Source organism: Portunus trituberculatus, chromosome 40, assembly GCF_017591435.1.
Source record: "Portunus trituberculatus isolate SZX2019 chromosome 40, ASM1759143v1, whole genome shotgun sequence".
NCBI lineage: Eukaryota > Metazoa > Arthropoda > Malacostraca > Decapoda > Portunidae > Portunus > Portunus trituberculatus.
The window spans coordinates 4,900,001-4,927,707 of record NC_059294.1 but is presented as its reverse complement, the minus strand read 5'-3'; the positions used below and the strand labels follow the sequence as shown (position 1 = coordinate 4,927,707).

At 35.4% G+C, this 27,707-nt stretch overlaps 1 protein-coding gene across 7 annotated transcripts in view; it reads right to left on the bottom strand.

Moving 5' to 3' along the window:
• LOC123516110 (AT-rich interactive domain-containing protein 1B-like) overlaps nt 1–27,707 on the bottom strand; it is a 133,942-nt gene that overhangs the window by 1,745 nt on the left and 104,490 nt on the right. For all 7 annotated transcript variants that reach the window (XM_045275212.1, XM_045275215.1, XM_045275216.1 and 4 more), the window contains exon 4: nt 13,653–13,981. In XM_045275212.1, coding sequence (XP_045131147.1) covers nt 13,653–13,981 — 329 coding nt within the window. The remainder of the gene's footprint in view (nt 1–13,652; nt 13,982–27,707) is intronic.

Below are 27,707 nucleotides of genomic sequence, written 5' to 3'. Positions count from 1 at the left end.
ATATGTATTATTGATTTAGGTTTTGACAAAGTAGTACGAGAACTAAGGTGAAGTGGTCAGAGTAAATTAGGATTTCCAAAGTTAAGCCAACAATTTGCTAAAAAAATCTTTCCAATTACTGTCAGTCACTTCTATTATTTGTACTAAATTGTATTAACACTATAATTCTTTATTTTCCAAAAGTTCGACTTAATACTCAAAAAAATATCTGATAGTCGAATATCCACACGTGGTTGTAAACAAAGGCTCCCTGGCCTCTCTCTCCCCTCCCTCTGCCAGCTGTTCTGCTACGGTCGTCTGTCTGTAGTTTTTAATTTATAAACTTACATTAACACCAAAGGCTTATTAGTGGTGAAAATATATGGTAATCAAATGGCTGCACATTTGGTCATATACAAAGCTCTGTTCTCTCCCTTCTCACAGCTACTACTGTCCCATTCTAATACTGTATTACTGGTAATGCCAGTAAAATGGTATAACGAATGATGGTGCGCATCCCTAGTCCTGCCTCAGTCTTGAGAAAAACAACATTCTTCTGAGTTGTTAGTACTTTTTCATTTAGATACTTATGATTACACCAAAGAGGCTTATTAGTGATAAAAATAAGGAATCTGGTGAGAGTGCAAGTGTTAGTGAGCCACAGCCCTCCACTAGTGGGTTCACAAGAATCACCCCAGCAGAAAAGTTATAAAGATGTCTTCATGGAGGGTGACTGGTCCTCCAATGACTTCCCTCCTCCTCCCCACCTTTCTCCCCTCCTCTTCTCAGTTATTCATCACCAGCCTTCACCTATGGTATGTACAAATCAAAATTATAAAAAAAGATAGAATTTTTTTATAAACTTGCAGTTTTGCTGAGATTAGAATGAATGATCTGATTTATAGGTATTGATAGTTAAACTTTTTGACACTCAAACTGCCATTTGGAACTAATTAAGTTCCAGTATTGAGTCCCCACTGTAACTGTTCCTTTATTCTATGATAAGTATTTAGAGTATGTCAATCACTATCAAGATGTAAAGGACAGCCATGGTTGTCCTGGCACACGAGTTAATGCATCCAAGGGTGCTCTAATATCAGAAATGACAATAGTGAGATATATACTCCAAAATTAAAATTCTTAAAAAAGAAAGTAAAGTGTATAGCTTAAAATCCTTAATATATATGACTGAACCAAAACATGTTTTCTTCTCCAATACTCATAGACAGAATGCTGAATGCTTTGATCATAAGCATTTTTTTTTGGGGGGGTGGTCGGGAATAGGGGTACCTGGCCAAGGGTAACAAAAAAAAAAAAGAAGAAGAAAAGGCCAACTTGATTGCTAGTTCCCTAAAAGGTTAAGAGAGTTAGCCAAATATATGGGACAAATGTCTTAAAACCTCCCTTTTAAAAGAAGTCAAGTCATAGGAAGATGGAAATACAGAAGCAGGAGGGGAATTCCAGAGGTTACCAGAGAAAGGTATGAATGATTTAAGAATATTGGTTAACTCTTGCATTAGAGAGTTGGACGGAATGGGGTCGAGAGAAAGAAGAAAGCCTTGAACAGCAAGGATGCAGGAGGAGGGGAGGCATGCAGTTAGCAAGATCAGTAAAGGAGTTAGCATAAAAAGTGATAAAAAATAGCAAGGGATACATCATTTCAGCTGTGAGAAAGAGTCTGAAGACAGTCAGACAAGGGGAGTTGATGAGACAAAAAGCTTTTGATCCCACCCTATCTAATAAAACTGCATGCAAAGAGTACTCCATACTAGGATGGATAAGGCCCTTGTACAGAGTTAGCGTTGGAGGGGCAAAAAAATTTGGCAGACACCTCAGAACGCCTTACTCCATAGAAGCTATTTTAGTAAGAGATGAAATGTGAAGTTTCCAGTTAAGATTATGAGTAAAGGACAGACTGAGGATATTCAGTGTAGAAGATGGGGACAGCTATGTGTCATTGAAGAAGAGAGGATAGTTGTCTGGAAGGTTGAGTTGATAGATGGAGGAATTGAGTTTTTGAGGCATTGAACACTACTAAGTTTTCCTTGCCTCAATCAAAAATCTTAGAAAGATCAGAAGTCAGGTGTTCTGTGGTGTCTCTGCATCATCTGTTGAATAATGAAATACCACAGTATTTCATTAGTAATTCACTATCACTCAGTGCCACGGAGTCGGTTATCCTCATGGCATGAGCATATATGAATACTATGATGTGATATCCATTATAGCAGGCAATAGAGGAGTGGAAACATAAATTTAATATGGTGGTGAAAGACAACACGCAGGCTAAAAGGGTCACAAGAAAAAGAAGAAGCGGCCGAGTCGCCGTGTCTCCGCTTCGTCTGTGCCCGATCTCATCTCTGCTTTATTTTTTGGTATTCCATGTAAGACTTCACTTTATGCATTACAAAACAATCCTTTCTTGGGGGCAAGGTTTATAAAAAGCTAATAGAAAAAAGAAAAGAAAAAAAGAAAATTAATCCATGTGGTATGTTGGGGATCAGCCCAGAACACATCCCCCCTATTTCCATTATTTCCTATGGGAAAATTACGTCTGCTTTACGAATTTCTGCTCTACGAACAGCTTTGACATTCCCTATCCTGTTTGTTAAGTGGAGTATTCCTGTATTAAGAAACTTTAGACAAGCAAGAAATTGAAGCTTTATGATGGTATTGTAGTTTGAAGAATTTGAATGGTCACCATTTTTTAGGAACAGGCTGAATGTAGGCAAACTTTTAGCAAGAAGGAAAGGTAGAAGTCAATAGACATAGTTGAAAGAGTTTGGCCAGGCAAGGTGCAAGCACAGAAGCACAGTTTTTGAGAACAATAGGAAGGACCCATCAGGTCCATAAGCCTTCCGAGGGTTTAGGCCAGCAAGGGCATGGAAAACATCATTATGAAGAATCTTAATTAAAGGCATGAAATAGTGTGATCCAAAAGTTCTCCTACTGTGAAGCACTGACATATGTTGGCATAGATTTGAGGAGCTTTGAAATGCTACACAGCTGCATCCTATTTCACTGAGGCAGCTGACACAGTGATAAGCAGCTGCACATTGTTTCAGAGCCAATTTCTTAGCATGTGTATTGTGTTTTAGTGGTTATCTTCAAGAATACTAGTTATATATATATATATATATATATATATATATATATATATATATATATATATATATATATATATATATATATATATATATATAGCATATGTGTATGAAGTTCTGCTGAAATTGCAGCAAAACAAACAATGCAAACTCACTGAATATTAATGCAGACACTTATTGATAGTGCAATCGATAAGATTCAAACTATTTGAGAGGTTCTTTGATTAAGGAAATTTGTCAAATGTTGACTGGATTTTGAACTTTCTGATACTCCATCAACTTTAAGTAGACTGAAGAAAGGATGAAGAAATGCATCAGACCATCCATACAAACTTTCAGTAAATGATTGTCATTTATATTATCAACGGCCTTTCATATATTCAGGTCATATCAGTGCAATCACAGATGAACTCGACATAAAGCATTTTGTTCTTAAATTTCTGCTACATCTGTTGATATAAGACCAAGGTAGTGTTGGCTGACTGTGTACAAAGATCTCCCAGAATATGTTCACTATAATGAAATCCTTCCAAAGTCATTATTGGTGATTCAAGCTCGGTCTATGATTTCGATCCAGAAACCAAGTAGCAGCTGTTCCAGTGGAAAAATCTAAGCTATCTTCAATTGAGGAAAATAAGATAGCTCAAATTAGTTTTCTAATCTCTTTCTTATGCATGAAGAGAATTATATGGAGTTCACTCATCTGGTGTGGTAAATATATCAAAAGCATTTCTCAAAATAAACTGAAGAGGTAAAATGAAAAGTAGGAAGGGATGTGAAAGAAAGACAAACTAAAGTAACTGAACCAACAGGGGTTGAGAGTGCACATCCCTTAAGATCTCAATGCTTAACCGGTATTCCACTTGACTCTTTCAATTTTCTTCCATACCTATTAACAAGATACTTGTGTACACTGAACTCCATCTATCATCCAATGTTCAAAATAAACAATTTATGATACTCTTCCTGTAATTTTCATCTTCATTAACAAATTATCAGTAAACATATTCATGTAACTGGTTCCTATAACTTTTTCTGCATATCATTTATGTAAAATAAAGCATAATTTTCCAAACTGAGCCCTGTCAAACTAGACTTGCTATATTCTGCCAATAAGTGCATTTCCCTTAATGTGTTCTGATTTAATTTCCTCCAAAAAATGTTTCATCCACCAAAGCCCTTCAAGGGAATCCTCAAAAATTGCAGATGTTTGTTATGCCATAGTATTATACTTAGTCAATCATTAGACTCAGTGCTGGCATGAGTAAGATTTCAAGTTGTACGACTGCTGAAACATTTTGATCAACTGTGATTTCAAACATCTAGCTTATCCCATTCACAAGTGTCTTCAAGTGGTTAAGAAGAAATGAAGGTGACTAATGCCATTGATTTAGTTTTGGTGTATAGTAACCCTAAAATAAGTTGGACCAATTGGTAGGAAGGCCAATCTAAGTTATCTGAAAATCTGAGATACCCATTTTTCCTTTTTTTCCACATTTTGCAAGCCTGTTACCACTAACAACCTAACACACACACACACACAGACACACACAACACACACACACACACACACACGATATAAATATGTACATAGTACACACACACATACTTAAACCAAAAACATATCTTTTATACAAGCAAAGCTAAGGTAGAGCTTTGCATTTGTTAAGTCAGCTGTGTAAATACTTATTTCAAGTCTGATATCTCGGACAACTCCCTATGTGGCATTGACGATATAAGAGCTATAAGGAGTATTATAGCCAGTAAATAAGCCTAGTGGCTTAAAATCATTCACTCAAAGGGCAAAAGATACCTACCAGTGTACTTGGGACAGAATATGTGTGTGTATATACATACATATATACAGTCAACTCTCAATTAACACAAAGATTACATTCAAGGAGGCTTCATGTTATTCAAACTTGTGTTGTTCAAACATAATTTTCCCGTAGAAAACAATGGTAATAGGGGAGGGGGATTATGTTCCTGGCCATTGGTAAAGTCTGCATATTTTGTGGATTTTGTTAGTCATATCTTAGAAAAAAACAATTAATACATCACAAGTCACATAAACATTAAAAACACACGTTCTCATTTTATTAGTTATGATTGTACACAACATGCTCACCATCAGTTCCATCGCATGAACAATTATGGAGATCTTTTCTCCCCTAGCATAGCAATCTAACACTTTCAACTCCTCTTCAAGGGTCACAGTCTTCCTTAATATTTTGGAATCGGTTTCTTGTGTGGGACGCTTGGATTCTATAGTATAGAACACAAAGTGAAAATACAGAGAAATTAACCACTCAGTCCAGGTTAGCTCCAGACTGAGGAAAGAGGTTTCAAATGCATTTATGTTCATGAAACATTTCTATTAGTATTTTACAAGCCTTATCACAAAGAAAGGATTGTTTTGTGATGCACAGAGTGAAATATTACATGGAATATAGAAAAGTAAGCAAGAGGAACCATCTGTAACTGACAGTGTACATTCCACAGGATGTTGTCCTAGTGCATTCCCAACCATCCCTTGGGACTGTCAACCAGCTCAAGTGTACAAATATAGCCACCCACAGAAGACTGGCTACTCTAATAATCATAGAAGAGCTTGGTGATGATTCTGTAAACATTTGAGAGAGAGAGAGAGAGAGAGAGAGAGAGAGAGAGAGAGAGAGAGAGAGAGAGAGAGAGAGAGAGAGAGAGAGAGAGAGAGAGAGAGAGAGAGAGAGAGAGAACCTCTACACCGGCTACAGCATAAAGGTTTATTTACACCGCCCCCCCTCCATGATAAGCGCCAGTGGAGGAGGTAAGCGAAGATAGGAGAAATTTGTTTTACCTTCTCAGTTATGTACACATGCATACTTTATCAATGCATGAAAATATATAAAATAACAGTAAAAGTCTATTTAGTGCTCATACCTTGGAGACATGTTTTTGGCTAATGGTAAATGGTGGAGGTGGAGGAGGAAGAGGAGGGAGGGAGGAAAGGCTGCAGGCACCATTCACACATACACATTATACATAAATTAAAACTGCACTTTCTTTAGGGAAAAAAATAAAATAAAATAAATAAATAAATAATAAATAAAAAAAAGAAAAAAATATGAAAGAACAATCACACGTAGATACTAGCTCAGCTGAGGCTGGACCGATGTGCCGAGTTGCCGACTATAGCAGCAACACCTCAAGCATGACTCGTATCTTAAAATGTTACTCATAAAAAAAATCATAGCCCACCCCTCAAAAACTCGTATTTCAGGCAGCTCATATCTCAAAGTACCACAGCAATTTTGTTTCTGCCCATTTATTACTTGCTATAATGGACGTCATACCTTTCTATTCATGATATATGTGAATACAATAGCATTATGGCCCATTATAGTAAGTAATAAAGGGGTGGAAACAAATACACACTCAATCCTCGTTTTCCAGACTAAATGGTGCAGACACCAGTCTAGATATTGAGAAGACTGGATAATACAAATGGGTCCTTCGTTTTACCAAATGTTGATTTTTTATGTCACCTTAGACTTTTTTGAAAATGCAAAATTTTGTTTATTTTGGTTTCCCTGATTAACCAAATCAAAATAAACTTAATCTAAGTTATCCTGCAAATCAAACAGCACCATATATTGAGGACTATAAGTTGATCTAACTCTCACCATTTGCCAAACCAGCAAGGCACCTTGACATTGTGTTATTGTAAATGATTTGCATAATATGAAAAAAAAATTACTAAGTTTTTTACCTCCATTCTTCTCTGCAATAAGTTTTTTTTATCTCCATTTTCATCTGCAATTGGATACCACATGTTCAATCCCTCTTCTGTGAATCACAAAGCCACTCGCATCTGGACAGGACCAATGTGTCGGTCTTGTTTTGCCGGTAGCAGTTCCACCAGCTATCTCTAGCGGGTAAAATTGCCACCAGCATATTGACAGTGTGTGAGCCAACTTAATGTTGAAAGATATGGATTGTGGGATATATACGATATATTTATTAAGGCACTGAGAGAGATGTCAACATTAGCAGTGCATGGGTAACAACGAAATATTTGAAACATTTTTATTAGCTCATATAGATATATATAGTAATTACAAAATAATCATTATTATTTTAGGAAACCCATTTAAAGCCAAGGTTTCTGGCCACTGTGCAAAAGGATAGTGTGTTGGCTGGGGGAACACCTGGTGACACATCGTGGCCATGCAATTTGATTTTCTTGACATCGTATAATGAAAAACAGTCTGCATAATTTGAAAAAAGGATTAAATTCTTTATCTTGTGGTTTCAAAATTGCATAATCTTAACATGCATTAATCGAGAAATACCTGTATGTATATACAGTGGAGATTCAATACTTGAACATCTTAATAGTTGAACTTTGCAATACTCAATGCAAAAGGTTGACTTAAAAAAAAGGCTCCCAAAGCTCAGTATTGAAACAATGCTTGGTGGCAACAGAGGCTCTAAAATCAAACCCCAGACATCTTCACATATGTAAGCAAAGTGATGATTGGTACTACACCCTAAAACAACTCTTTCTTTCTAGGTACCAATATATTAATAGATCATACTTACTGGTAATTCACATAGAATGACACCAGTCAGGAAGAATTTACCTAGTGACCATACACCACGTACTGTATGAACCAAACAAACATGGTTGGTGTCGGTGATTTTGATTTTGACACAGGCAAGCTTCACTGCATTCTTTAGTGTGATGCCATTACTCACTGAGGTAAGACACTTTCATACAATTAAAATTGCACATCTTTAAACATTCTAACCTTGCATACATGTAAAACAAATGATAAAAAAATTATGATCATGAGCCCTGTAGTCTCTGACTCTCACACAGTCAATGCCAACACCATACGCAAGGTTATGTTTACATCACAAGTCATAGCAGGATTGATGTGTAGCCTACTAGCAAAGATCAAAGTTTGTAAATGTAAAATATTGGGATCTAATAATGAGCTAAATGAATGCGAGTCTTCAAATATAAGGTGGAATCCTTCACTTCATATTCAGAGCTTAAATCGGTTAATTTATCTTTTTATTCATTTCAATGTCTGTCAAAAGTGGTGTGTCTTATGAGCCCCTGCATCTTATGAGCTATTAAATATGGTATTCCTCTCACTTAGTACAGTAAGTTCTTTTGGCTTCAGAATCAGCATCCCTGTGCATCTCTGATCATTCTTAATTCTGTGTCCAACCTCTCATTCACTAAAATGATGCAGGATGATTTTTCAGCATTCCTTATTCCTAACTTTTCAAATGAGGAGTTGAAGCAATTGAAATGACAGTTAATGACTTTGCACGTCAGATTGTAACGCACCACAGATACCTACCATAACAGGTGACATGTTAGACTGCAAAACACAATTTATATAACAATACAACAAATTCAACAATGCATGAAGATGAATTCAGTTCAATAAGGGTCAACAGAAATGTAACCACTTCCTTCAGTTAATAGATGATGGGTTTGTAATGGAGTTAATTGGTAGCAATGAAAATAAGATGTATCTCCATCAATACTGAAGGCACCATGTGCTTACCAATAGATTGTAAACAAAAGCAAGGTGAAAGTTGAGTAACATACCTTCTCTTTCATCTATCTCAACAATAATCACTCTGACTCACAACTTGAGAATGGAAAAGCAGGATCGTGAAGTTATTTGGCAAACATTCAAGTGCTATTGTCGTAGCAGTGACAGTACAGATTTAGGCTAAGATTTCCTAACTCCCAGTTTTTTAAAGCAATAAACTAAATTTTTGTAAACAGTTCATATTGTAAAAAGAGGCAGAGATAAATAGCTTATCAATAAAAGGGTTCATATACTTTTTGACTTTTAGATTAACATGACAGAATAATGAGCAGTGAGAAAATGGAAGGAAGAAGCTATGTAGTTTGCAAATTTAGAAGGACAATACAAGTAACCATAGATATAACAACAGAAAATAATAAGGTGTAACATTGAGGTGGAAGACTGGTGACAATCAGTCAAAAGAGAGTTAATGAAGCATAAAGTTTTTGACATGATCCTGTTTAAACACATTTGTAAGAGAAACTCAGAATCATCCAGTGATAAATTTTCTAGGGCAGGTAGTTCAAATTCAAAGACAGGAAATTACATTAGTACAATCTGAATGAAATTGTGTAAAGAAAAATCAAGATGAAAGGTTTTTCAGAGATTTTCAGTTAGATAAGCCAATAACAAAGCCATAGCAGAGGTAGATTTAGCAACATTTTAGAAAGAGGATATACATATGCTAAGAAGCAATCTTTGCTAGTTTGGATATCAGTTCTCAGCAACCAAATTCTCTATGATGGGGTTTAATATCAAGCTATGTTCAGACTCAGTGAACAAAGCTACAATGTTTGTTTTAAGATAAGCAAAGGAGTTAGCTTCTTGAGGAGAATATCCATAATACATTCTTCCCAAAGAGCCTCAGGGACCTTGAGGACAACTCTATTAGTGACCTAATAATCCATTGCTATGCAGCTATTCAGCACCAAGTACTGACAGGGACCTTGATGAAGTTAAAAGTACAGTCAATTCTTGATTAATGTGAGGGTTATGTTCTTGGAGACGTTGCATTATTCAAAATCATGGTATTCAAATGTAATTCTTTCCATAGAAAAGAATGGTACTAGGGAGTGGGGTTACATTCCTGGTAACTGGGAAAGTCTGCCTATTTTTGGGATTTTGTTATTCAAGCCTAAAGAAGAAAAAAATAGTAATACATGACTATTCTCACTTGTGCATCTTTCTTGCCTAGGAAATTAGAAAATTATTATTTGAAGTGATCTGTCGTATGATTTGATATGCCAGGAATATTATCCTCTACTCATACACTTATTATTAGTGCATTTAATGAAATAAACCATGAGTATAATTTGGTGGTGGTTGGTAGCTGTATTTATTTACCATCATCACAGCTAATCTGAGCTATGCAGTCTTCATAAATGGGTACTTAACAACCAATAAAAACATACAACAGTTATTGATCATAAGCTAAGTGGAATTCTGATAGAAAACTTGGGAGATGGAGATGCAGTGATTGAAGCTGGTGGTGGTGATGTTGATGTTGTTCCTCAGACCAGTTTGTTTGCTAAGACTTTGTTATTATTGACATGCTAATGACAAGTTTTATGGATTCCACCCTTCGGGTTGGTTACAATCACAATTTTCATTAAGTAGGCAGTATGAACAATAACCTATATATTTTTATTTCTAAAGTCAATTAGTTCACAAAAAATAAAAATAATAACAGATACCGTATTTGACAGCATATAGGTCACACCTTTTTCCCAAAAATTTTGGGTCTGAAAATCACGCGTGTCTAATATGTGAAGTTGAGACCTCCCATATGTTTATCTTCTCTCTGATGCTCACTAACCTATCCCAGAATCAGTACTTCTACCAACCCTAACTGGATGCATCATTATTTAATTGCTGGTATTGTTAATATTACCAGAATCATAACTTAAAGAAAAAAAAATTGTAAAAATTAAAGCAATCTAACCTGTGAGGCTGTGATGCATGTCTATAAATATCAGCTGTTAGGTTAGATCCATGACTCAATGTTATGTGATAGTGACAAGTAACAGCAAGTTCATGATCATACAATTGATAGTGAAAGAAAAAAAGAAAATAGATAACACTTGACAGTGAAAGAAAAGGAGAAAATAGATAAAAGGTGCTTGAAAAAAAGAGGACAAATCAAATAAACCAGCAAGAAAAAAAGAGAAAACATGAAGGGAGCCATTGCAACTCTACATCTGATCTGATCTGATCATAACGAAACACATCAACACCCTCACTGTTACAGCAAGAAGAGGAAAAAGATCCAGCTACACAATCTACTACAAACTACAAGCAGTATATTGTCAAGGAGCATTGCAATAGAGCAGCAGTAAGGGCTTTTTAGGACACCACCTACAGAAAAAATTATACGTGTCTGAAAACAGCAACAAGACCAAATGAACAGCTTAAGAAAAATTAAACATAACATTCGTTGCACAGCCTCACATTAACCAGAATTTGAGGATGACATTGCTTGGTTTTTAGGTTGAGTTTTGTACAGTATCCCTTGTGGGTCGTGGTGTAACGAATATAGCTAAAAGTGTAGTGTTGCCAATGCTGCTTGATGTAAACAATCCATCAGCTGGTCTGCTGTGTCCACCTACTGTCCCCCACACTTTCACTATCAAAGCATTTTCAGGTTTTTTATGTGATTTTGTTGATTTCTGACCTCTTTTGCTATTCATATTACTTCATGCAATGCTCCCCTACCCAAAAACCCTGATTTCCCATCGATCCCCTAAGACTTTTGGGAATGAGAAGTAGACATAAGTTGGGCTTTAAGAAACAATCATAACTTGAAAAATATTCGTCTGAAATGACATCTTCAGTCACTTCACTACATTTCTCTTAAGAAAAACATAAGCCACATACCAGATTCATGATTAAGTGAAACTGTGATCTGATCATGTTTTGTATTTGCACAATGTGTTGCTAGATTGCTTTCAACAGTATATGTTCAAATACAATTTTTTTTTGTTTTTTTTCTTCTGAATTCAATCTACTGAAGTGGGGGTGCATCATATGCCCATACATCCTATATGCCATAAAATATAGCATTTAGGCAAAATTTATGTGATGGTATTGACAAAAACATGGGTCTTGGTTTACCATCATGGTGAAGGTAAATCCTGCCTGATTGTTGCCTTCCAAGCTGTGAGAAAACAGTGTTTGCTCTTGAGGATACCAATTTCCCCCGGAAAGTATCCTTCAACTGATGAAGGTGGAAGGTACTGTTTAAGAATCTGGCCGAGTGTGTCGCAGTGTGGTTTCCCCCTAGGAGCAGCATGGGTGCGTGTGATGTCACTGAGTCGAGTTAACTGACGTTAAATTGAATAAATGGAGTTGTTCAATCGTATCTCCCTTAATATTGTCATATCAAATTGAAATTGCATTATTCAAACTGGTGTTAATCGAGAGTTGACTGTAGTTCTTTCCATTATCATATCAATAAAATCTGAAAAGCTTTAAAGAAAAGCAATTGTGTGACATGGCAATAAAATTTCCTTGTGTGCCATTTAGATTTTCTCATTGTATTAATTTAATTAGTCTTTTTTTTTCTTGACTCAGTGAAAGTCAAATCACACAATATTTAAGATACGCCACAAAGATAGATTTGAACCTCATCATTCTATGATACCATGGCAAATAAAGAAAAAATAACTATGGGAGCCGAGCGAAAAATTACAATTTTTCACAGTGGTAGCAACTTGAAGATCAAAGCATGAAAACAATAAGCTTTTCTATATAGTATGACAAATTTTCAAAAACCAAGTCAATTTTTAAGAGGTAAATTTGATCTTACAAGATATTTAACTTAAATACATTTTTTTATTTAATGATTTATTTATGTATTTATTGTGTGTGTGTGTGTGTGTGTGTGTGTGTGTGTGTGTGTGTGTGTGTGTGTGTGTGTGTGTGTGTGTGTGTGTGTGTGTGTGTGTGTAATTCACCTCGGTTACCTGCTGGTCACCCAGCCAGTCTTCCCCATTACAGAGCGAGCTCAGAGCTCTTAGACCGATCTTCGGGTAGGACAGAGACCACAACACACTCCACACACCGGGAAAGCGAGGCCACAACCCCTCGAGTTACATCCCATACCTATTTACTGCTAGGTGAACAGGGGCCACACATTAAGAGGCTTGCCCATTTGCCTCGCCGCCTCCGGGATTCGAACCCGGATCCTCTCGAGTGTGAGTCGAGCGTGCTAACCACTACACTATGCGGTGTAGTGTGTGTGTGTGTGTGTGTGTGTGTGTGTGTGTGTGTGTGTGTGTGTGTGTGTGTGTGTGCGCGCACGTGCCCAATATACACTAAAGATCTTGTGAAACATATCAGAATTTTGGGAACTAATTTTTTTGATACTTTGGAAATTTAAAATTATTTCAAGACTGAATGGATTCTCAAAAATATCATTGAAGTGATACAGAAGTATTGGAAGTCTCAGTCATTTCCTCAACACTCACCTTACATACTTTACAATTCTCATGCAATCAAGTATTTTCAATAATGTATGTATTTAACTTAAATAAGAACATCTGGTAGAGAAGAATATTCATTATGATGTGTATGATGGTAATGTATGTCCATACATATTGAAAATGGTATTTATAGTACATTCATTTGGTATTCACTTTCTTCTCCAAGCACCTGAATTGCTATCTTTGTTTTCATAAGAATTATTTTGAAAATCTAGTTACAAAAGATGATACTCAATTACTTTATATATATATATATATATATATATATATATATATATATATATATATATATATATATATATATATATATATATATATATATACTTTGCTTACTCCACTCTCCAAGATATGAAGCAAATAAACCAATAAAAAATATATACATAACTGCATTTAATGTTCTAAATACATCACAAAACTTTTCATTAACTGATGTCAATTAGACACTGAGGAGGTGAAGAGGTGAATCAACCAAGTTTAGCATTTATGATTACCTGCTGCATTTTTTCAAAGTCTAGACATGGGCGGTGCATCTGGTGAGGGCGAGGTGTCTGCCTGTGTCTCTTGCGAGGGGATGCTGCCCTGGCCCCACCTTCAGCTCGTGCTGTTCCACCTTCACTCCCACCAACCCCCGGTGACCCACTTGTTTCTCCTCCACTTGCTGATGATATTCCTTCCCGCCCACTGTTTGCTAAACTGAGCACTTTGGTAGGGGGAGACACTGAGCGCAGTGGCTTATGCGCCTCAAGGGGAGGAGAAGTTCTAAATTGGACGGGTGGGCGTGGCCCCGTGGTCAATCCACACACTTCTTCATCACTGCTACCTGTAATATGACCAGAACAAATTATGTATATATGTATGTATGTATGTATGTATGTATATATATATATATATATATATATATATATATATATATATATATATATATATATATATATATATATATATATATTTTTTTTTAGTAATGATCATGGTTACTGAAAAACATCCACACATTATTTTACCTATATTTAATTTTGAATCATAACTATCTTCAAATCAACAAAAAAGAAAAAAAAATCACAAATGCTGCCTTAAACATTTACATATTTACAAATTTATAAACAAGTAACTGCAAAGCTGGCATGGCGAGAAAAAATAATTTCATATTTTTGTCAGGATCTGATAGATGTGCTTGGATGAGACAAAAACTGCAAAAGTGCCAGAAATTAACAATTAATTTCTTGATGTATTTGTACATAAACATGTGATTGAGAATGAAGACTAAGGTAGAAATTTTGGCCTAGTTTGAGGTAGAATTAGAGTTTCATCATGGGTTAGCTGTGAATTTTATGCTGCTTGTGGTGTAGTGTTTGAATAAACAATGCACAAGAAAAAAAGGCCACTGGAGTTATTGTACACATAGCTGGGCATGATAATGAAACAATTTTTCACAATAACTAATAAATCAATAATGGGAACCTTATCAGTGATAACCGCTAATTCATAAATAGTAGTAACTATATTGACCTATAACCAATAAATCTATAATCCCAATAATTCCAAATCTTTATTATAGTTATCTTTGAGAAGATTAGAAAAAAAAATCAATGTTTATGGTGTCTCTTCACTAATGTAAAGAATTGTTTAAAGTAAAATAACTACATTTTATTTTAAAAGTTTAGAACTTCAACATACTCACTTTCTAAAAACTAAAATTACTACCAATTATCATTAGTTTGGTACCAAAGTATCAACAACAACAGTAAATTGATAACATAGGCTAAATAATTATTAAATTACTTATAATATAATATCATTACTGCAATAATGCCTGCCTATTATTGTATGATGATGATGATTTGGCCACAACTGCAAAATGAAGAGGAAGCAACTTACATGAGATGGAATATGTATAGGACCGAAAGATAAACATGAAGAAGACCAAGGAGGTAGTAATATGGAAAACCCTAAGAATGAGGTTGCCAAGAATGAAAAATGTTATCAAGTTGGACAGAACTCCAGGTAACCAGGATGTGTAAAAGGAGGTTCTGAACAGACAGATGAAAAATAGAAAATGAAAGTAGATGGAGAGAGTCTGTTGATAATGGACCAGTTATACAATCTAATAGAGATCCAGTGAGAGAAAGCAACAATCTACATAATAACATAAATGGAGAAGATGGAGTGATAGCAAGCTTGCTAGCTAATAGAAGAATACCATTATGGAACAGGATAAGTATGAGCTGTACATGATAACTATTGAAGATGTAGAATGCTAAGGCATGCCCCAGTCTCTGGGCTGCCTTAAAGCCAGAAAGATAACAGAGATCAGCCACATTCAATAGCATGTGTTAGTAACAAAATGAACTCAATAGGCTAGTTGCAGCATATGTCATCTTGAATTTCACTAGTTTCCATTTCATTTTAAATTTCTACAGTAAATTCACTTCTATTCAAAGGCTGACTTTAAAACAAAAATTGTAATTTTGAGTTCTGTCATGGTTTTTGAGAGCCAATCCCTGTCAAAGTTTCACATTTTACTGTACTCTATGACCTACATTTGCTAATCATCACTGTCAAAACTGTCCATGCTCCTGAAGTGGAATTACTTAACTCTAGATTTTTCTCTAAATTACTTTTTTGGAGATTCAGTGTTAGACAAATAATCAAGTACCTTGCCTGGGAAGCTTAATCAATAATGGACTCTTAGTTCAATAACGTAAGAGGTTCTTTCACCACACAAAACATGTCTCCAAATCTATCACATAAACATGAATATGTTATTCAGGCTCACAACATATGATATCAGCTAGTTCACGCAAATAACCTAGTCAAAACTATGATAGCACGGAAAGACAGGAAAGCTGACCAACTACCATAAGTCATCACAGCTTCTATGCTAGTATTCCTTGCAGTCAATATTGGAGATAAATTAATAAATAAATAAATAAATAAATAAATAAAATAAAATAAAATAAATATATATATATATATATATATATATATATATATATATTTTTTTTTTTTTTATGGCTGTACACTAAAGATAAGGCTGAACGTCGAGAGAGAGAGAGAGAGAGAGAGAGAGAGAGAGAGAGAGAGAGAGAGAGAGAGAGAGAGAGAGAGAGAGAGAGAGAGAGAGAGAGAGAGAGAGAGAGAGTTGGCAAAGGGTGTTATTAAGTTAGTTCAGGACAGCACACAGGGGATCGGAACAAGAAGTGGAGAAAGTGCTTAGATTGGGAAGGAGACCATAAAAAATGAGAATGAGATTGCAAGTTGCAGTGGAGGAGATAAATGGCAAAATAAGGACAATTAGTTAAGATAATGAATTTAATGATATTTGGATAAAAAGAGATATCAACCTGTAAGAAAGAGAAAAGGAGAGAGGGCTAAGAAATGAAGCTAAGGAAAAGACAAGAAAAGGACGGAGATTGAGAAGAAGAAATTCTACTAGAGTTTTAGATATGATACTGAAGAAGTGGTATCTTTGGGAAAGAGGAGGTAATGAAAGAGGCAAGAAATTAAGAGTGACATACAAATATAGATGGGTTGTTGTCCAGTTTGTTGGAGGTTAGAGACTATTTGATGGAGAAAAGACTAGATGTAATATGCATTGTAGAAACAAAACTAAGGGAGGAGGTCCATGTTAGCTTTAAGGAAGTGGGATATAAAAGTTGAGAAGACAGAAAAGGAAAAGGGGGAGGAGCATTGCTAATAATGGTTCATGATGATCTATGTGTGGAGGAAGTGCACCGTGGAGATGGCATGGTGGACGTAGTGGGAGTAACAATCAAGACAGAAGAAAGGAGAACTTGTTAGGGCATTTTTTTTTTTTTTTCCTTCAGCCCAAAAATTAGGAAACATTTCCTCTTGTCCACTGTGTTCCTCACCAAACCTTCCTTCTTAATTACTTGCATTACAGTGTCCTTTGTCTTTTCTTCTATCTGCTTCTTTACTTTTTCCTATTTCTGTTCTTTTTTTCCAGGCATTTCTTAATTCCTCTAAACTGATCTCACCCTTTCCACTTTTCACTTTGCCTGCCCCATCCTTAAGGGGAGCATCCGGTTTAGATTGGTGTTGTCATATCTCCGGTAAATATGCATGAAACACTCAGATTTTTATGTTGTGAAGTAATGGGAACATGTACATCAATATTAGACATTCATCCCCATTCTAGTCACCAACCCTGCCACGTAATTATAATTGCAACTAAAACTAACGAGTGTTATTCTGGTATTATTTGTCCCATAACCTTCATTTTCCAGTGGCAAAGACATGTTATAATATGAAATATCTCTATGTCGTTAGATTCTTTATTTCATCTTTTGTTTTTGTTTTATGGACTTCTCAAAATCATTTTTTTCTTTTTTTGACCAAAAAATATTAATACAAAATTACAGGTCACATATATGAAAAAAAAAAAAAGTGATGTGAATTAAAAAAAGTATTGTTCTCCTTTTGAGTTTTTGTTTAATTGAAATCAAGCTAAAATTGGCTTAAAAATATATTTTAGAAGGGGAATAACTTACGTTTTGAGATACAGGCTGATAAAGTTTATCGATCGATCAATCACTAGGAAGTTTATTCAGGTTTACTTTTTTTTTTTCCCCAATCTTATAATACAATCAGATGTATTTCCTGAAGAAGTCAACATTTTATGTGATAATTGAAATATCTTGCTAATGTGCTTTTCGTGGTTCAGATTTTCCTGTATAATCACTCCTAGATCTTCTTTGTCTTTAATCTTAATTATTTTTTCCTCCCATCAGATAGTTCCATACCAGTCTTCTTTTGCTCTTCTTTAGTTACATTACATGACAATTCTTGGCATTTAACTCAAATTTCCACTTCTTATTCCACCCATAGATCTTGTTCATATCTTCCTGTAACAGCAAACAGTCCTCCCAGGTTTTGATAACTCTTAGCAGCTTTGCATCATCAGCAAACAAATTAATGTAACTGTTTATCCCATTGTGAATGTTGTTTACATAAATCTGAAACATAATGGGGGCTAACATTGATCCTTGTGCCACTCTGCTTGTTACTTTACCCCAAGATGAGTATGTATCTCTGATCACAGTTTTCATCTCCCTGTCCTTCAAATAATCCCTTATCCAGTCTAACAAAGTTCCTCACAGCTCTTTAGTTTCCAAAATAGTCTTCCATAGGGATTTTATCAAAAGCCTTTTTTTATGTCCAGGTACACTGTGTCCACCCATTCATCTCTGCTTTCCAGTCCTTCTATTACTCTCGAGTAGAAGCTTAATAAGTTTGACACACATGACTGTCCTGTCCTGAACCCAAATTGTTTATTTGATATGACTTATTCTTCTTCCAAATGTTTAACCCATTTTTCTTTGATAACTATTTCACACAACCTCCCCATAACACTTGTAAGTGACACCAGTCTGTAATTCAATGGTTCAATTGCCTTTCTTCCTTCAAAAATCGGTATTATGTTGGCTCGCTTCCATTCTAGTGGAACTTTCCTTTATTTAGTGAACTTGTAATCATTTCCTAAATTGGATACAACAGTTGCTATTTGCATTCTTTTAACACCCAGCCTGATACACCATCCGATCACATTGCTTTTCTGACATCAAAATTATCTAACAATCTTCTAATATCTTCTTTGGGCACTGTGATTTCCTGTAATACTCAGCAATGCAATGTCCTATTTGGTTCTACAAAATCATCATCTTCAGTGAACAAAGTTTTGAAGTTCTCATTCATTATTTCACTCATTTTCTTAGCTGTTTGATATGTCTTCCCTCCTTTAATCATTTTTTCTATTGTTTCCTCATTCTTCATCTTACCATTTATAAATTTGTAGAAAAGCTTTTTTGCACCACATCTTTCTCAAAGTTTCTTCCTCTGTCCTTACTCTAATAAATTCATTTCTCGCATTCTTATACTGCTGTCTGTTAATTGCCATTTATGAGCTCTGAGTTTCTTCCATGCTTTATCTTTTGCCTCTTTTTCACTTCTGTACATCTGACATTGTACCAAATGTGTATACTTTTCCTAACTATATAGATAGGTACGTGTTTCTTTACTCCTTCATTATATTTCTGTAGGAATATTTGATATTTCCCTTGTATTGTCCTTCCGTTCATAATGTTCTTCCATTTAATATCAGTAAAAAAAAAAAAAATCTTAATTCTTCAAAATCTACTCTTGCATAATTTAATATCTCTTTTGCAGTTATCTCTGTATCTTATCTCATCCTTCTCCTGCATTTCCAACTCTATTGTCACATCATAACTTCTTCCTATTGGACCAAGCTATTGTATGTTGGGAGGGGACTCGGACTTCTTTGTGAAGCAATGATGGTTCTTCTTCCTCCTTGTCCCTTGTTGACTCTTCCACCCACTGATCTATTGTACTTACCATAGTAACACCTCCTCACTCCATTGTCCAACATTACCCATTACTTCCATCTCTCTCCAGTTTATTCTTTTACAATTCAAGTCTCCTAATAATAGCATTCTTCCATCTTTTCTTATTATATTATCTAAGCACTTAATCACCTCTCTTTCCATATCTTATGTTCCTCAGTTCCTCATGTATTTGTCTTAGGTGGCACATATGTAACTATGATTTTCCTTTTTCTCAATTCCTCTGTTTTGATTGTTACTCCCATTACTTCCACCATGCCATCACCATATTGCACATTGTGTGATGACCTGGAATTTTTAGTAATTACATGTAGGCCCTTCTACCTTCTGCGTGAATTTAATAATGTGACAATTATAATTGTTATATCCCGCCTGATGCAAACGAGGAAAGAGCAAATTAATTATTTATAAACTGTGTTAACAAATACGAGAATGCTAATCCGGAAGGAATTATGATTGTGCTAGGTGATTTTATCCACCGTAATTTCCAACCAAGTGTATCTTTGTATCATCAAACTGTTACTTGTCCCACGAGGTAATAATATTTTAGACGAAATGCACTGCAACATAAGAAATAGTTATTACTCTTATCAGAAATCAAAATTAAGAAATTCTGACCACAATATGGTACTTTTGGCTCCCACATATAAGCAAATTCTTAAATGTAAACCACATGAGAATATTAGTATACGGGATTGGAGTACGGAGCATATGATTAGTCTCCAAGGTTGTTTTGATTGTACAGATTGGGATATACTGTATGATGAGGATGACGATATTAATGTAAATGTAGATGTTTTTATTTCATATATTAATTTTTGTACCGATATGATTGTCCCAACTAAGGAAGTTACTATATATCCTAATAAACCATGGATAAATTCTGACATCAAAGCATTATTGAATGAAAAGAGGAGAATTTTCATAAATGGTGACCATATACAAAGAAGAATAAAAAATCAATTAAATAAGAAAATAATAGATGCTAAACATTCATATAAAATTAAAATTGAAAATTTATTCAAGTCAAATAAATCAAAAGATGCTTGGAGTGGAGTAAAACTACTGTGTGGCTCTAAAAAGAAGCAACCCTTAATTGACCCCCCAAATATTCAGCAGTACGTAAATGATTTGAACACATTTTATGCTAGGTTTGATGTGCAGGATTTTAAGGAAGAACGTGAAAATATTTTGTCAATGATTAGGAATGTCAATAAAGAGCGAATAATTGTAACTAGGGAAGATACAATGAATTCTTTGAAAAATATACAATGCGGAAAAGCAAGTGGGCCTGACAAAATTGGTTCTAAACTTCTGAAATCTTGTGCTGAGCAACTTGCAGACCCAATTAGTAAAATTTTTCAAGCTTCTCTTGATCAGAGTACAGTCCCGGATAGGTGGAAAATGTCTGAGATAATACCTATTCCTAAATGCAACCACCCAAAGGAATTTAATGACCTTAGACCTGTAGCTTTAACATCAATTATCATGAAATGTCTGGAACACATTGTGAAGAAACTTATTTGTATAAGCATTGCTCCGTTAAGAGATAATTTACAATTTGCCTATTGCCAGGGTAGGAGTGTTCAGGATGCCAGCTTAACCTTGCTTCATTGAACTTGTGAGCATTTTAGAGAACCGAAACTCACAGGTCAGAATTCTATTTATTGATTTTAGCAGCATTTTCAATATAATCCAGCCACATGTATTACTTAACAAACTAAAAGAAATGAACGTCAACAGTAACCTAATTTTATGGATAAATAGTGATCTTTTACAAAGGTCTCAATATACTAAGTTAAATAATGTTAAATCTACCATCATACTAACTAACACAGGGGCTCCACAAGGGTGTGTCCTTTCACCGCTGCTATTTACTTTGTACAGAAATGACTGCAAAAGCAACTACCCTAGCTGTTCGATCATAAAATATGCGGATGATACTGCAATAGTAGGTAAAATAAATAATGATAATTCAACTGAATTTTTTAATCAGGTTGATCATTTTGTTGATTGGTGTAACAATAACTTCCTAACCCTCAATGTAAAGAAAACAAAATAAATGTTGATAGATTTTAGAGTAAACAAGCATGTACCTAACAAAATTGTTATAGCAAATGAATATGTTGAAAGAGTCCACGAATACAAATACTTAGGCATAATTATGGATGACAAATTAACAGGGTCCGCAAATACACAGCAAGTTTACAAAAAATGTCAACAGCGTATTAATTTTTTAAGAATATTAAAGACCATTCATGTAGATAGAACTATATTGTTTTTATTCTATAAGTCTGTAGTTGAATCAATCTTGTATTTCTCAATTGCCATATTGTATGGAAAATTAACATGTAGAGACAAGAATAAACTGGAAAGGATTGTGAAGACCGCAGGTATATAAAGACTCCAGGCAAACACTTTATCACTGGATGAACTGTACAACAGACAAGTAATGAAACAGGTAGATAAGATCATGAAAGATGTAAATCACCCGCTTAACTGTCATTACAACTTTCTCAGATCAGGCAGGAGATTAGCACTCCATATGCAACACAAAAGTAGGTATAAAAAGTCTTTTATCCCCAAGAGTATAAAACTATGTATGGTGAATAAATATAACAATGAAGTACATAGATGTAGTGAGTGATCATGGTACTGTAATTAGCACACTGTAATTTTAAGTTTTTAATGTATAAATTATATTATAGTTTTAACAAGTGGATGAGTTCAATTGCCAAAACAAATTTCATATTGTATTTTGTATCCAATGTGACAATAAAGCTATCTATCTATCCCCACATATATTAGAACGAACTATTATTAGCAATGCTCGTCTCCCTTTTCCCTTCCTGTCTCTTTTTCCAGCTATTATATCCCTCTTCCTTTAAGGTAACATGGATCTCCTCTTTTAATTTTGTTTATATTATGCACATTACATCCTGTCTTTTTTTCTTTCAAATAATCTCTAACCTCCAATACACCGGATAACAACCCATCTATACTAGTATAAGTCACTCTTAATTTCTTGTCTCCTCCATTATCTCCTCCTCCTTCTTCTGAAGATACCACTACTTTAGTCTCGTATCTAGAACCCTCCAGTAGAAATTCTTTTTCTTAATCTCTGTCCTTTTCTCTTTTTTTTTCTTAGCTTCATATCTTAGCACTTTCTCTTTTCCCCTCTCCTCCAGGTTCATATATCTTTTTAACCATAAATCCTTAAATTCAGTATCATCAGCCAGTTTCCCTTTTCTTGTCATAATCTCATTTTCACTTTCATTGGTTTCTTACCCCCTTCACTGAATCTGCCCAACCTAATAATTTTCTCCACCTCCTGGCCAAACTCCTGTGTGCTGTTCTGGAGCTATTTGATAATAGTTTTGGCTAATTCTTTCTCTTTTCGCTCTCTCACGAACTTGTTTGCAAAAAATTAAGATATGTTTCCTCTTATCCACCATATCCCTCACTTGATCTTCTTTCTCCTCAATTACTTGTATAACAGTGTCCTTTGTCTTTTACTGAATTTGCTTCCTTACCACCTCTGAAAATTTACCTTTTTCCTCTTCCTGTCCTTGTTTCCATTTATCTTGTAATTCCTTCAATTTGCTTTCACCCATTCTATTTTCTACTTTATCCTCTCCATCCTGTATGTTTATTTATGTTTTTTTTTTTTCTGTAGGCTCCTTAAGGAGTCTTCATAGTCACAACATGTAGCCTTTAGTACATTGTTTTGTTTCTTTATTTCCTGCATCTCCTCCTTCATCTCTTACTTTCTCACTTACCTCTAATCTCACTTTTAGTTCAGTCTTTTCTTTTATTAACTTGTCTTGTTTTTCCATCATACTAGACATCAGCTCCTTCATGTACTTTATCTCCCTTTCCACATTTATCAGCTTCCTCATATTACCTCCTTCCTCTCTAAATCCCGAAAAATCCTTGTCTGCATTATCATCACTCAGTCTTTTCAGACTAATTGGTGTTTTGAGAAACCTTCAGTTTTCAAAACATGGCATTTATTTTGGCTCCGTACATTTGGCAGTGCCATCTAGCTCTGCCTCTCTTTCCATTTTTCTGTTCTATATGGTACCCAAATCTTATCTATTATGGAGACATGAGAACCCTATGATCCCATCTTCCTCCCTGTAGATACATCTAAGTCAGGCTCCAACACCTACTGAAGTGCTTCCCCTGGAAGCTGTTTTCACACATCTTGTTGGTAGAGCTTCTTGACAGCGTGTGTGTGTGTGTGGCTCTTGTTTATATTAAATTCCATCTGCCACTCTACTCCACTCATATATTTTATCAAGATCTTCCTGTAACTTGTTACAATCTTCCACATTCTTTACTCTCCTCATAATTTTAGTATCGTCCACGAACATATTCATGTAACTGTCAATTCCTACTGGCATATCATTAACATAAATAAAAAACATGATGGGACCAAGCACTGACCCTTGTGGAACTCCACTGGTTACCTTCTTCCACTCGGACTTCCTTCCTCTCACCACTGTTCTCATTTCTCTTCCCATTAAGTAATTTTCCATCCATTTTGCTAGTTTATCATTTACTCCTCCAATCTTCTTTAGTTTCCACATCAGTCTATTGTGTGTCATTGTTTCAGCCCTGGTTACCTTTTTCTTCATCTGGTAATTTATAGGTCAGAACAATAATGTAAGGGTTAATATCAAAACAGAAATGTATAGGTTAGTGCACAGAGCTGATAGGGTCCAAGTTCACATCCAAACACAATTTTGGTTTGTCTCCTTTCGAACTGTGGTCTCTGTACATCAGGCAGAAAATTATGTAAAATAATCTAGGAGTTGCAACACTATGTGTATGCATTCCTTTAGGAATGGGGGTTAGAACAAACATTCACACATAAAACCATGAGGATATAATTCATCATGATATTGATCACTTAGAGACTTGTGCAAGAGAAGCAATAACTGCTCTCTTTCAGTAGAAAAACCAGAGTGATCTGAGGGTTTGAAACTATGCCTGTCAACTGTCAGGCGAGAATGTTCTCTACTCTACTGAAGTATGGAATGTGTGTGTGTGTGTGTGTGTGTGTGTGTGTGTGTGTGTGTGTGTGTGTGTGTGTGTGTGTGTGTGTGTGTGTGTGTGTGTGTAATTCACCTCGGTTGCCTGGTAAATACCAAATCCAACCTTGCTGCAACATCTTGTCGCCTGCACCTTGTTGGTGATCTCACCCACTGTGTCATGAAGTTATTTGTTGCTACCTTTAACAATTCCTCTGCCCACTCACCACCGTTAACCACTTCGTAGTCTTCCCACACTATTTCTTTACAATTAAAGTCTCCGCCTATCATCACTCTATCTTTTCTGACGAGTTCTTCCTTCATTCTGTCTAGAGTATTTCTCATCACCATTTGGTACTGTTCATATTCCCAAGCATTGGTTCTGGGTGGTATGTATACTGTTATAATATTAATGTCCCTCTTGCCATCTGTTATAAGCATACTTATTACTTCCTCATTTCTCTTACTATAGTTCACCTCCTTCACTTTCAGATCTTCCTTAGTAAGAACCATTATACCACCACCTCCTTTATTTTTTCTATCATTTCTCCATACTTTGTAGTGTTTTACAACAAACCAGTCTAGCTTTATTTCGGGCCTTAACTTTGTTTCCACTACACACATTATGTCCGGTTCGTTATTTCTTAGGTAATCCATACATTCTAGCCTCTTAGACAGAAATCCATCTATATTCGTGTAAGTCACTTATATTCCATTCCTAGTCTCATTCTTCCATGTAATGTCTATTCTGCCTGTTTTATCCACCACTTCTTTAGCCCCACATTTCTCATCCTCCAAAAAAACTTGGTCTTTTCCTCCTCTGTTCTTTCGTCATTCCTCTCTTTCACTTCAGTTACAAGCTCTTTCATTTTCATTCGCTCATCCTGTGACATATTTCTTCTTATGTAAATTGTTTTGGTTTCCTCAGAGTCCTTAAGTTTCCAAGCCCTCCTCAACAAGGCCTCAGCTGCTACCTGAGACTTTAATTTCAATTTTATTGGTCTATTCTTGCCTTCCTCAAAAGCTCCCAATCTCACACTTTCTTCTACCTCAGCATATAGGTCCTCTTCCTCCACAGAGATCTTATTCAGTAAAGACTTAATCCTGTCATTTTCCTTATTCCTCCTATCCTGCCAGTTTCTGTTAGTTTTCTCCCTCAATCCTGTTATGATCACACATTTTATCTTTTCAGCAATATCTCTCACCACATACTCATTTTCCTTTAGTGCCTTTACCATTTCCCTCTGCGTAATCCCTTTATTTTCCTCTTCCTGCTTTTTCACTATCTCCCTAAAGGACCTTTGTACCTCCTGATGTTCATGGTTCACTTCTTTCATCCTGGCATTAATTAGATTAAGGCATTCCTCCTTCCTCAAGTCCCCTTCGGATATTTTCATCTCCATTTCCAGGAGTTTAGCCTTCATCTCTTCACATTGTTTCCTTAGTTGTTGGTTTTCCTTCTCCATCTCTACTTTTTCCTTCAATTCGCTATCGTTAACAAATAGATCTCTTTTTTGAACGAATCATTCTCGGCTAGAACTCTATCCAGTTTTTCTTCTATGGACAAAATGTTTAGGAACTTACTTTCCAGTGCCTGAATTCTTGCATCCATATCTAATTTTTCCAGTCCTTTTGGCGTAGTTATAAATCCTTCAAAGTCCCGGGCTTGTCTAGACGCCATTTTTGTTATCGTCAGCTGATTACGGCCAAAACAATCACCGCCCACACTCTCCTCTCAGGGACCACCCTCCATATCCCTCACTTTCAACACTATGTGACAGTAGGACATCAACAGGACACTAACTCAGAGGTACCCGGGCCCTGTAACACCATAGATATTTTCCTTCTTCCCGTCCGCAGCCAGAGACGAGCCGTCCTCTCTCAGCGACGGCGTGTGTGTACGTCTCTCTCTCTCTCTCTCTCTCTCTCTCTCTCTATATATATATATATATATATATATATATATATATATATATATATATATGAAGAATGAGAATGGAGGAGGAGAAGGAGGAAGTGGAAGATCAGAGAGATTGCTATTCTACATTTCCTATGTGTGTGTGTGTGTGTGATCTTTATTTTTACTTCATTTTCTCCATTCACATAAGAAATGTAGAATAGCAATCTCTCTGATCTTCCACTTCCTCCTTCTCCTCCATTCTCATTCTTCATATATATATATATATATATATATATATATATATATATATATATATATATATATATATATATATATATATATATATATATATATACAAAGAAGAGAGAGAGAGAGAGAGAGAGAGAGAGAGAGAGAGAGAGAGAGAGAGAGAGAGAGAGAGATTTAATATTTCGTTTTCAGCATTGAAGTGTCTCTATTGAAATCAATAAAATTATATTGTATAGCAGAGTTTTCCAATGTGATAGGCATCAAGGTGGTGGTGGTGGTGGTGGTGATAATGATGTAAGCAGAAAGGATTAACCAAATATTTTCAGACCTTTTGCGACTTTGAGCCTTCTGCCTCTTGACCTAAGGAAGAAGCTCATCATCTCATCACCTCATTGGATTAAATCTCTCTCTCTCTCTCTGTGTTTATCAATATTGCATATTTTTTGCTATTTTCTCTTGAAACTATTATAAATAAAGTAATGTGATAATAATAATAATGATAATAATTATAATAATAATAATAATAATAATAATAATAATAATAATAATAATAATAATAATAACAATGATAGTAATGATAGTGAAAAGCATGAAATAAACTGTATATGATTAATAATTTTCATATTCAATATTCAATCCAGCTTCTCTGGTGAGTAATTATGCTTGGTAGAGAGGTCACAAAGTGTTCAGTTAAAATCAGGTCTTCCCTGCGACCTCTACCACTCCTATTTCTCCTCCTCCTCCTCCACTACCACCACCCCTCATCCTCCTCCCGTAGTGGATAAGGTGGTGAGCGTGGGATCGGGCAGACGTCCACGTGTAGGTTCGAATCCCACCACGTACAGCCTTAAAACACTTTGCCATTTGTCGAGTGGTTTAAAGTTACCTACATATCACTATGATACCCAGGTTCTAGGTGGTTACACTCAAGATGAGCTTGGTTGGTGATATGGGCCCTAATATGGGTACCACTATAAATAAAAT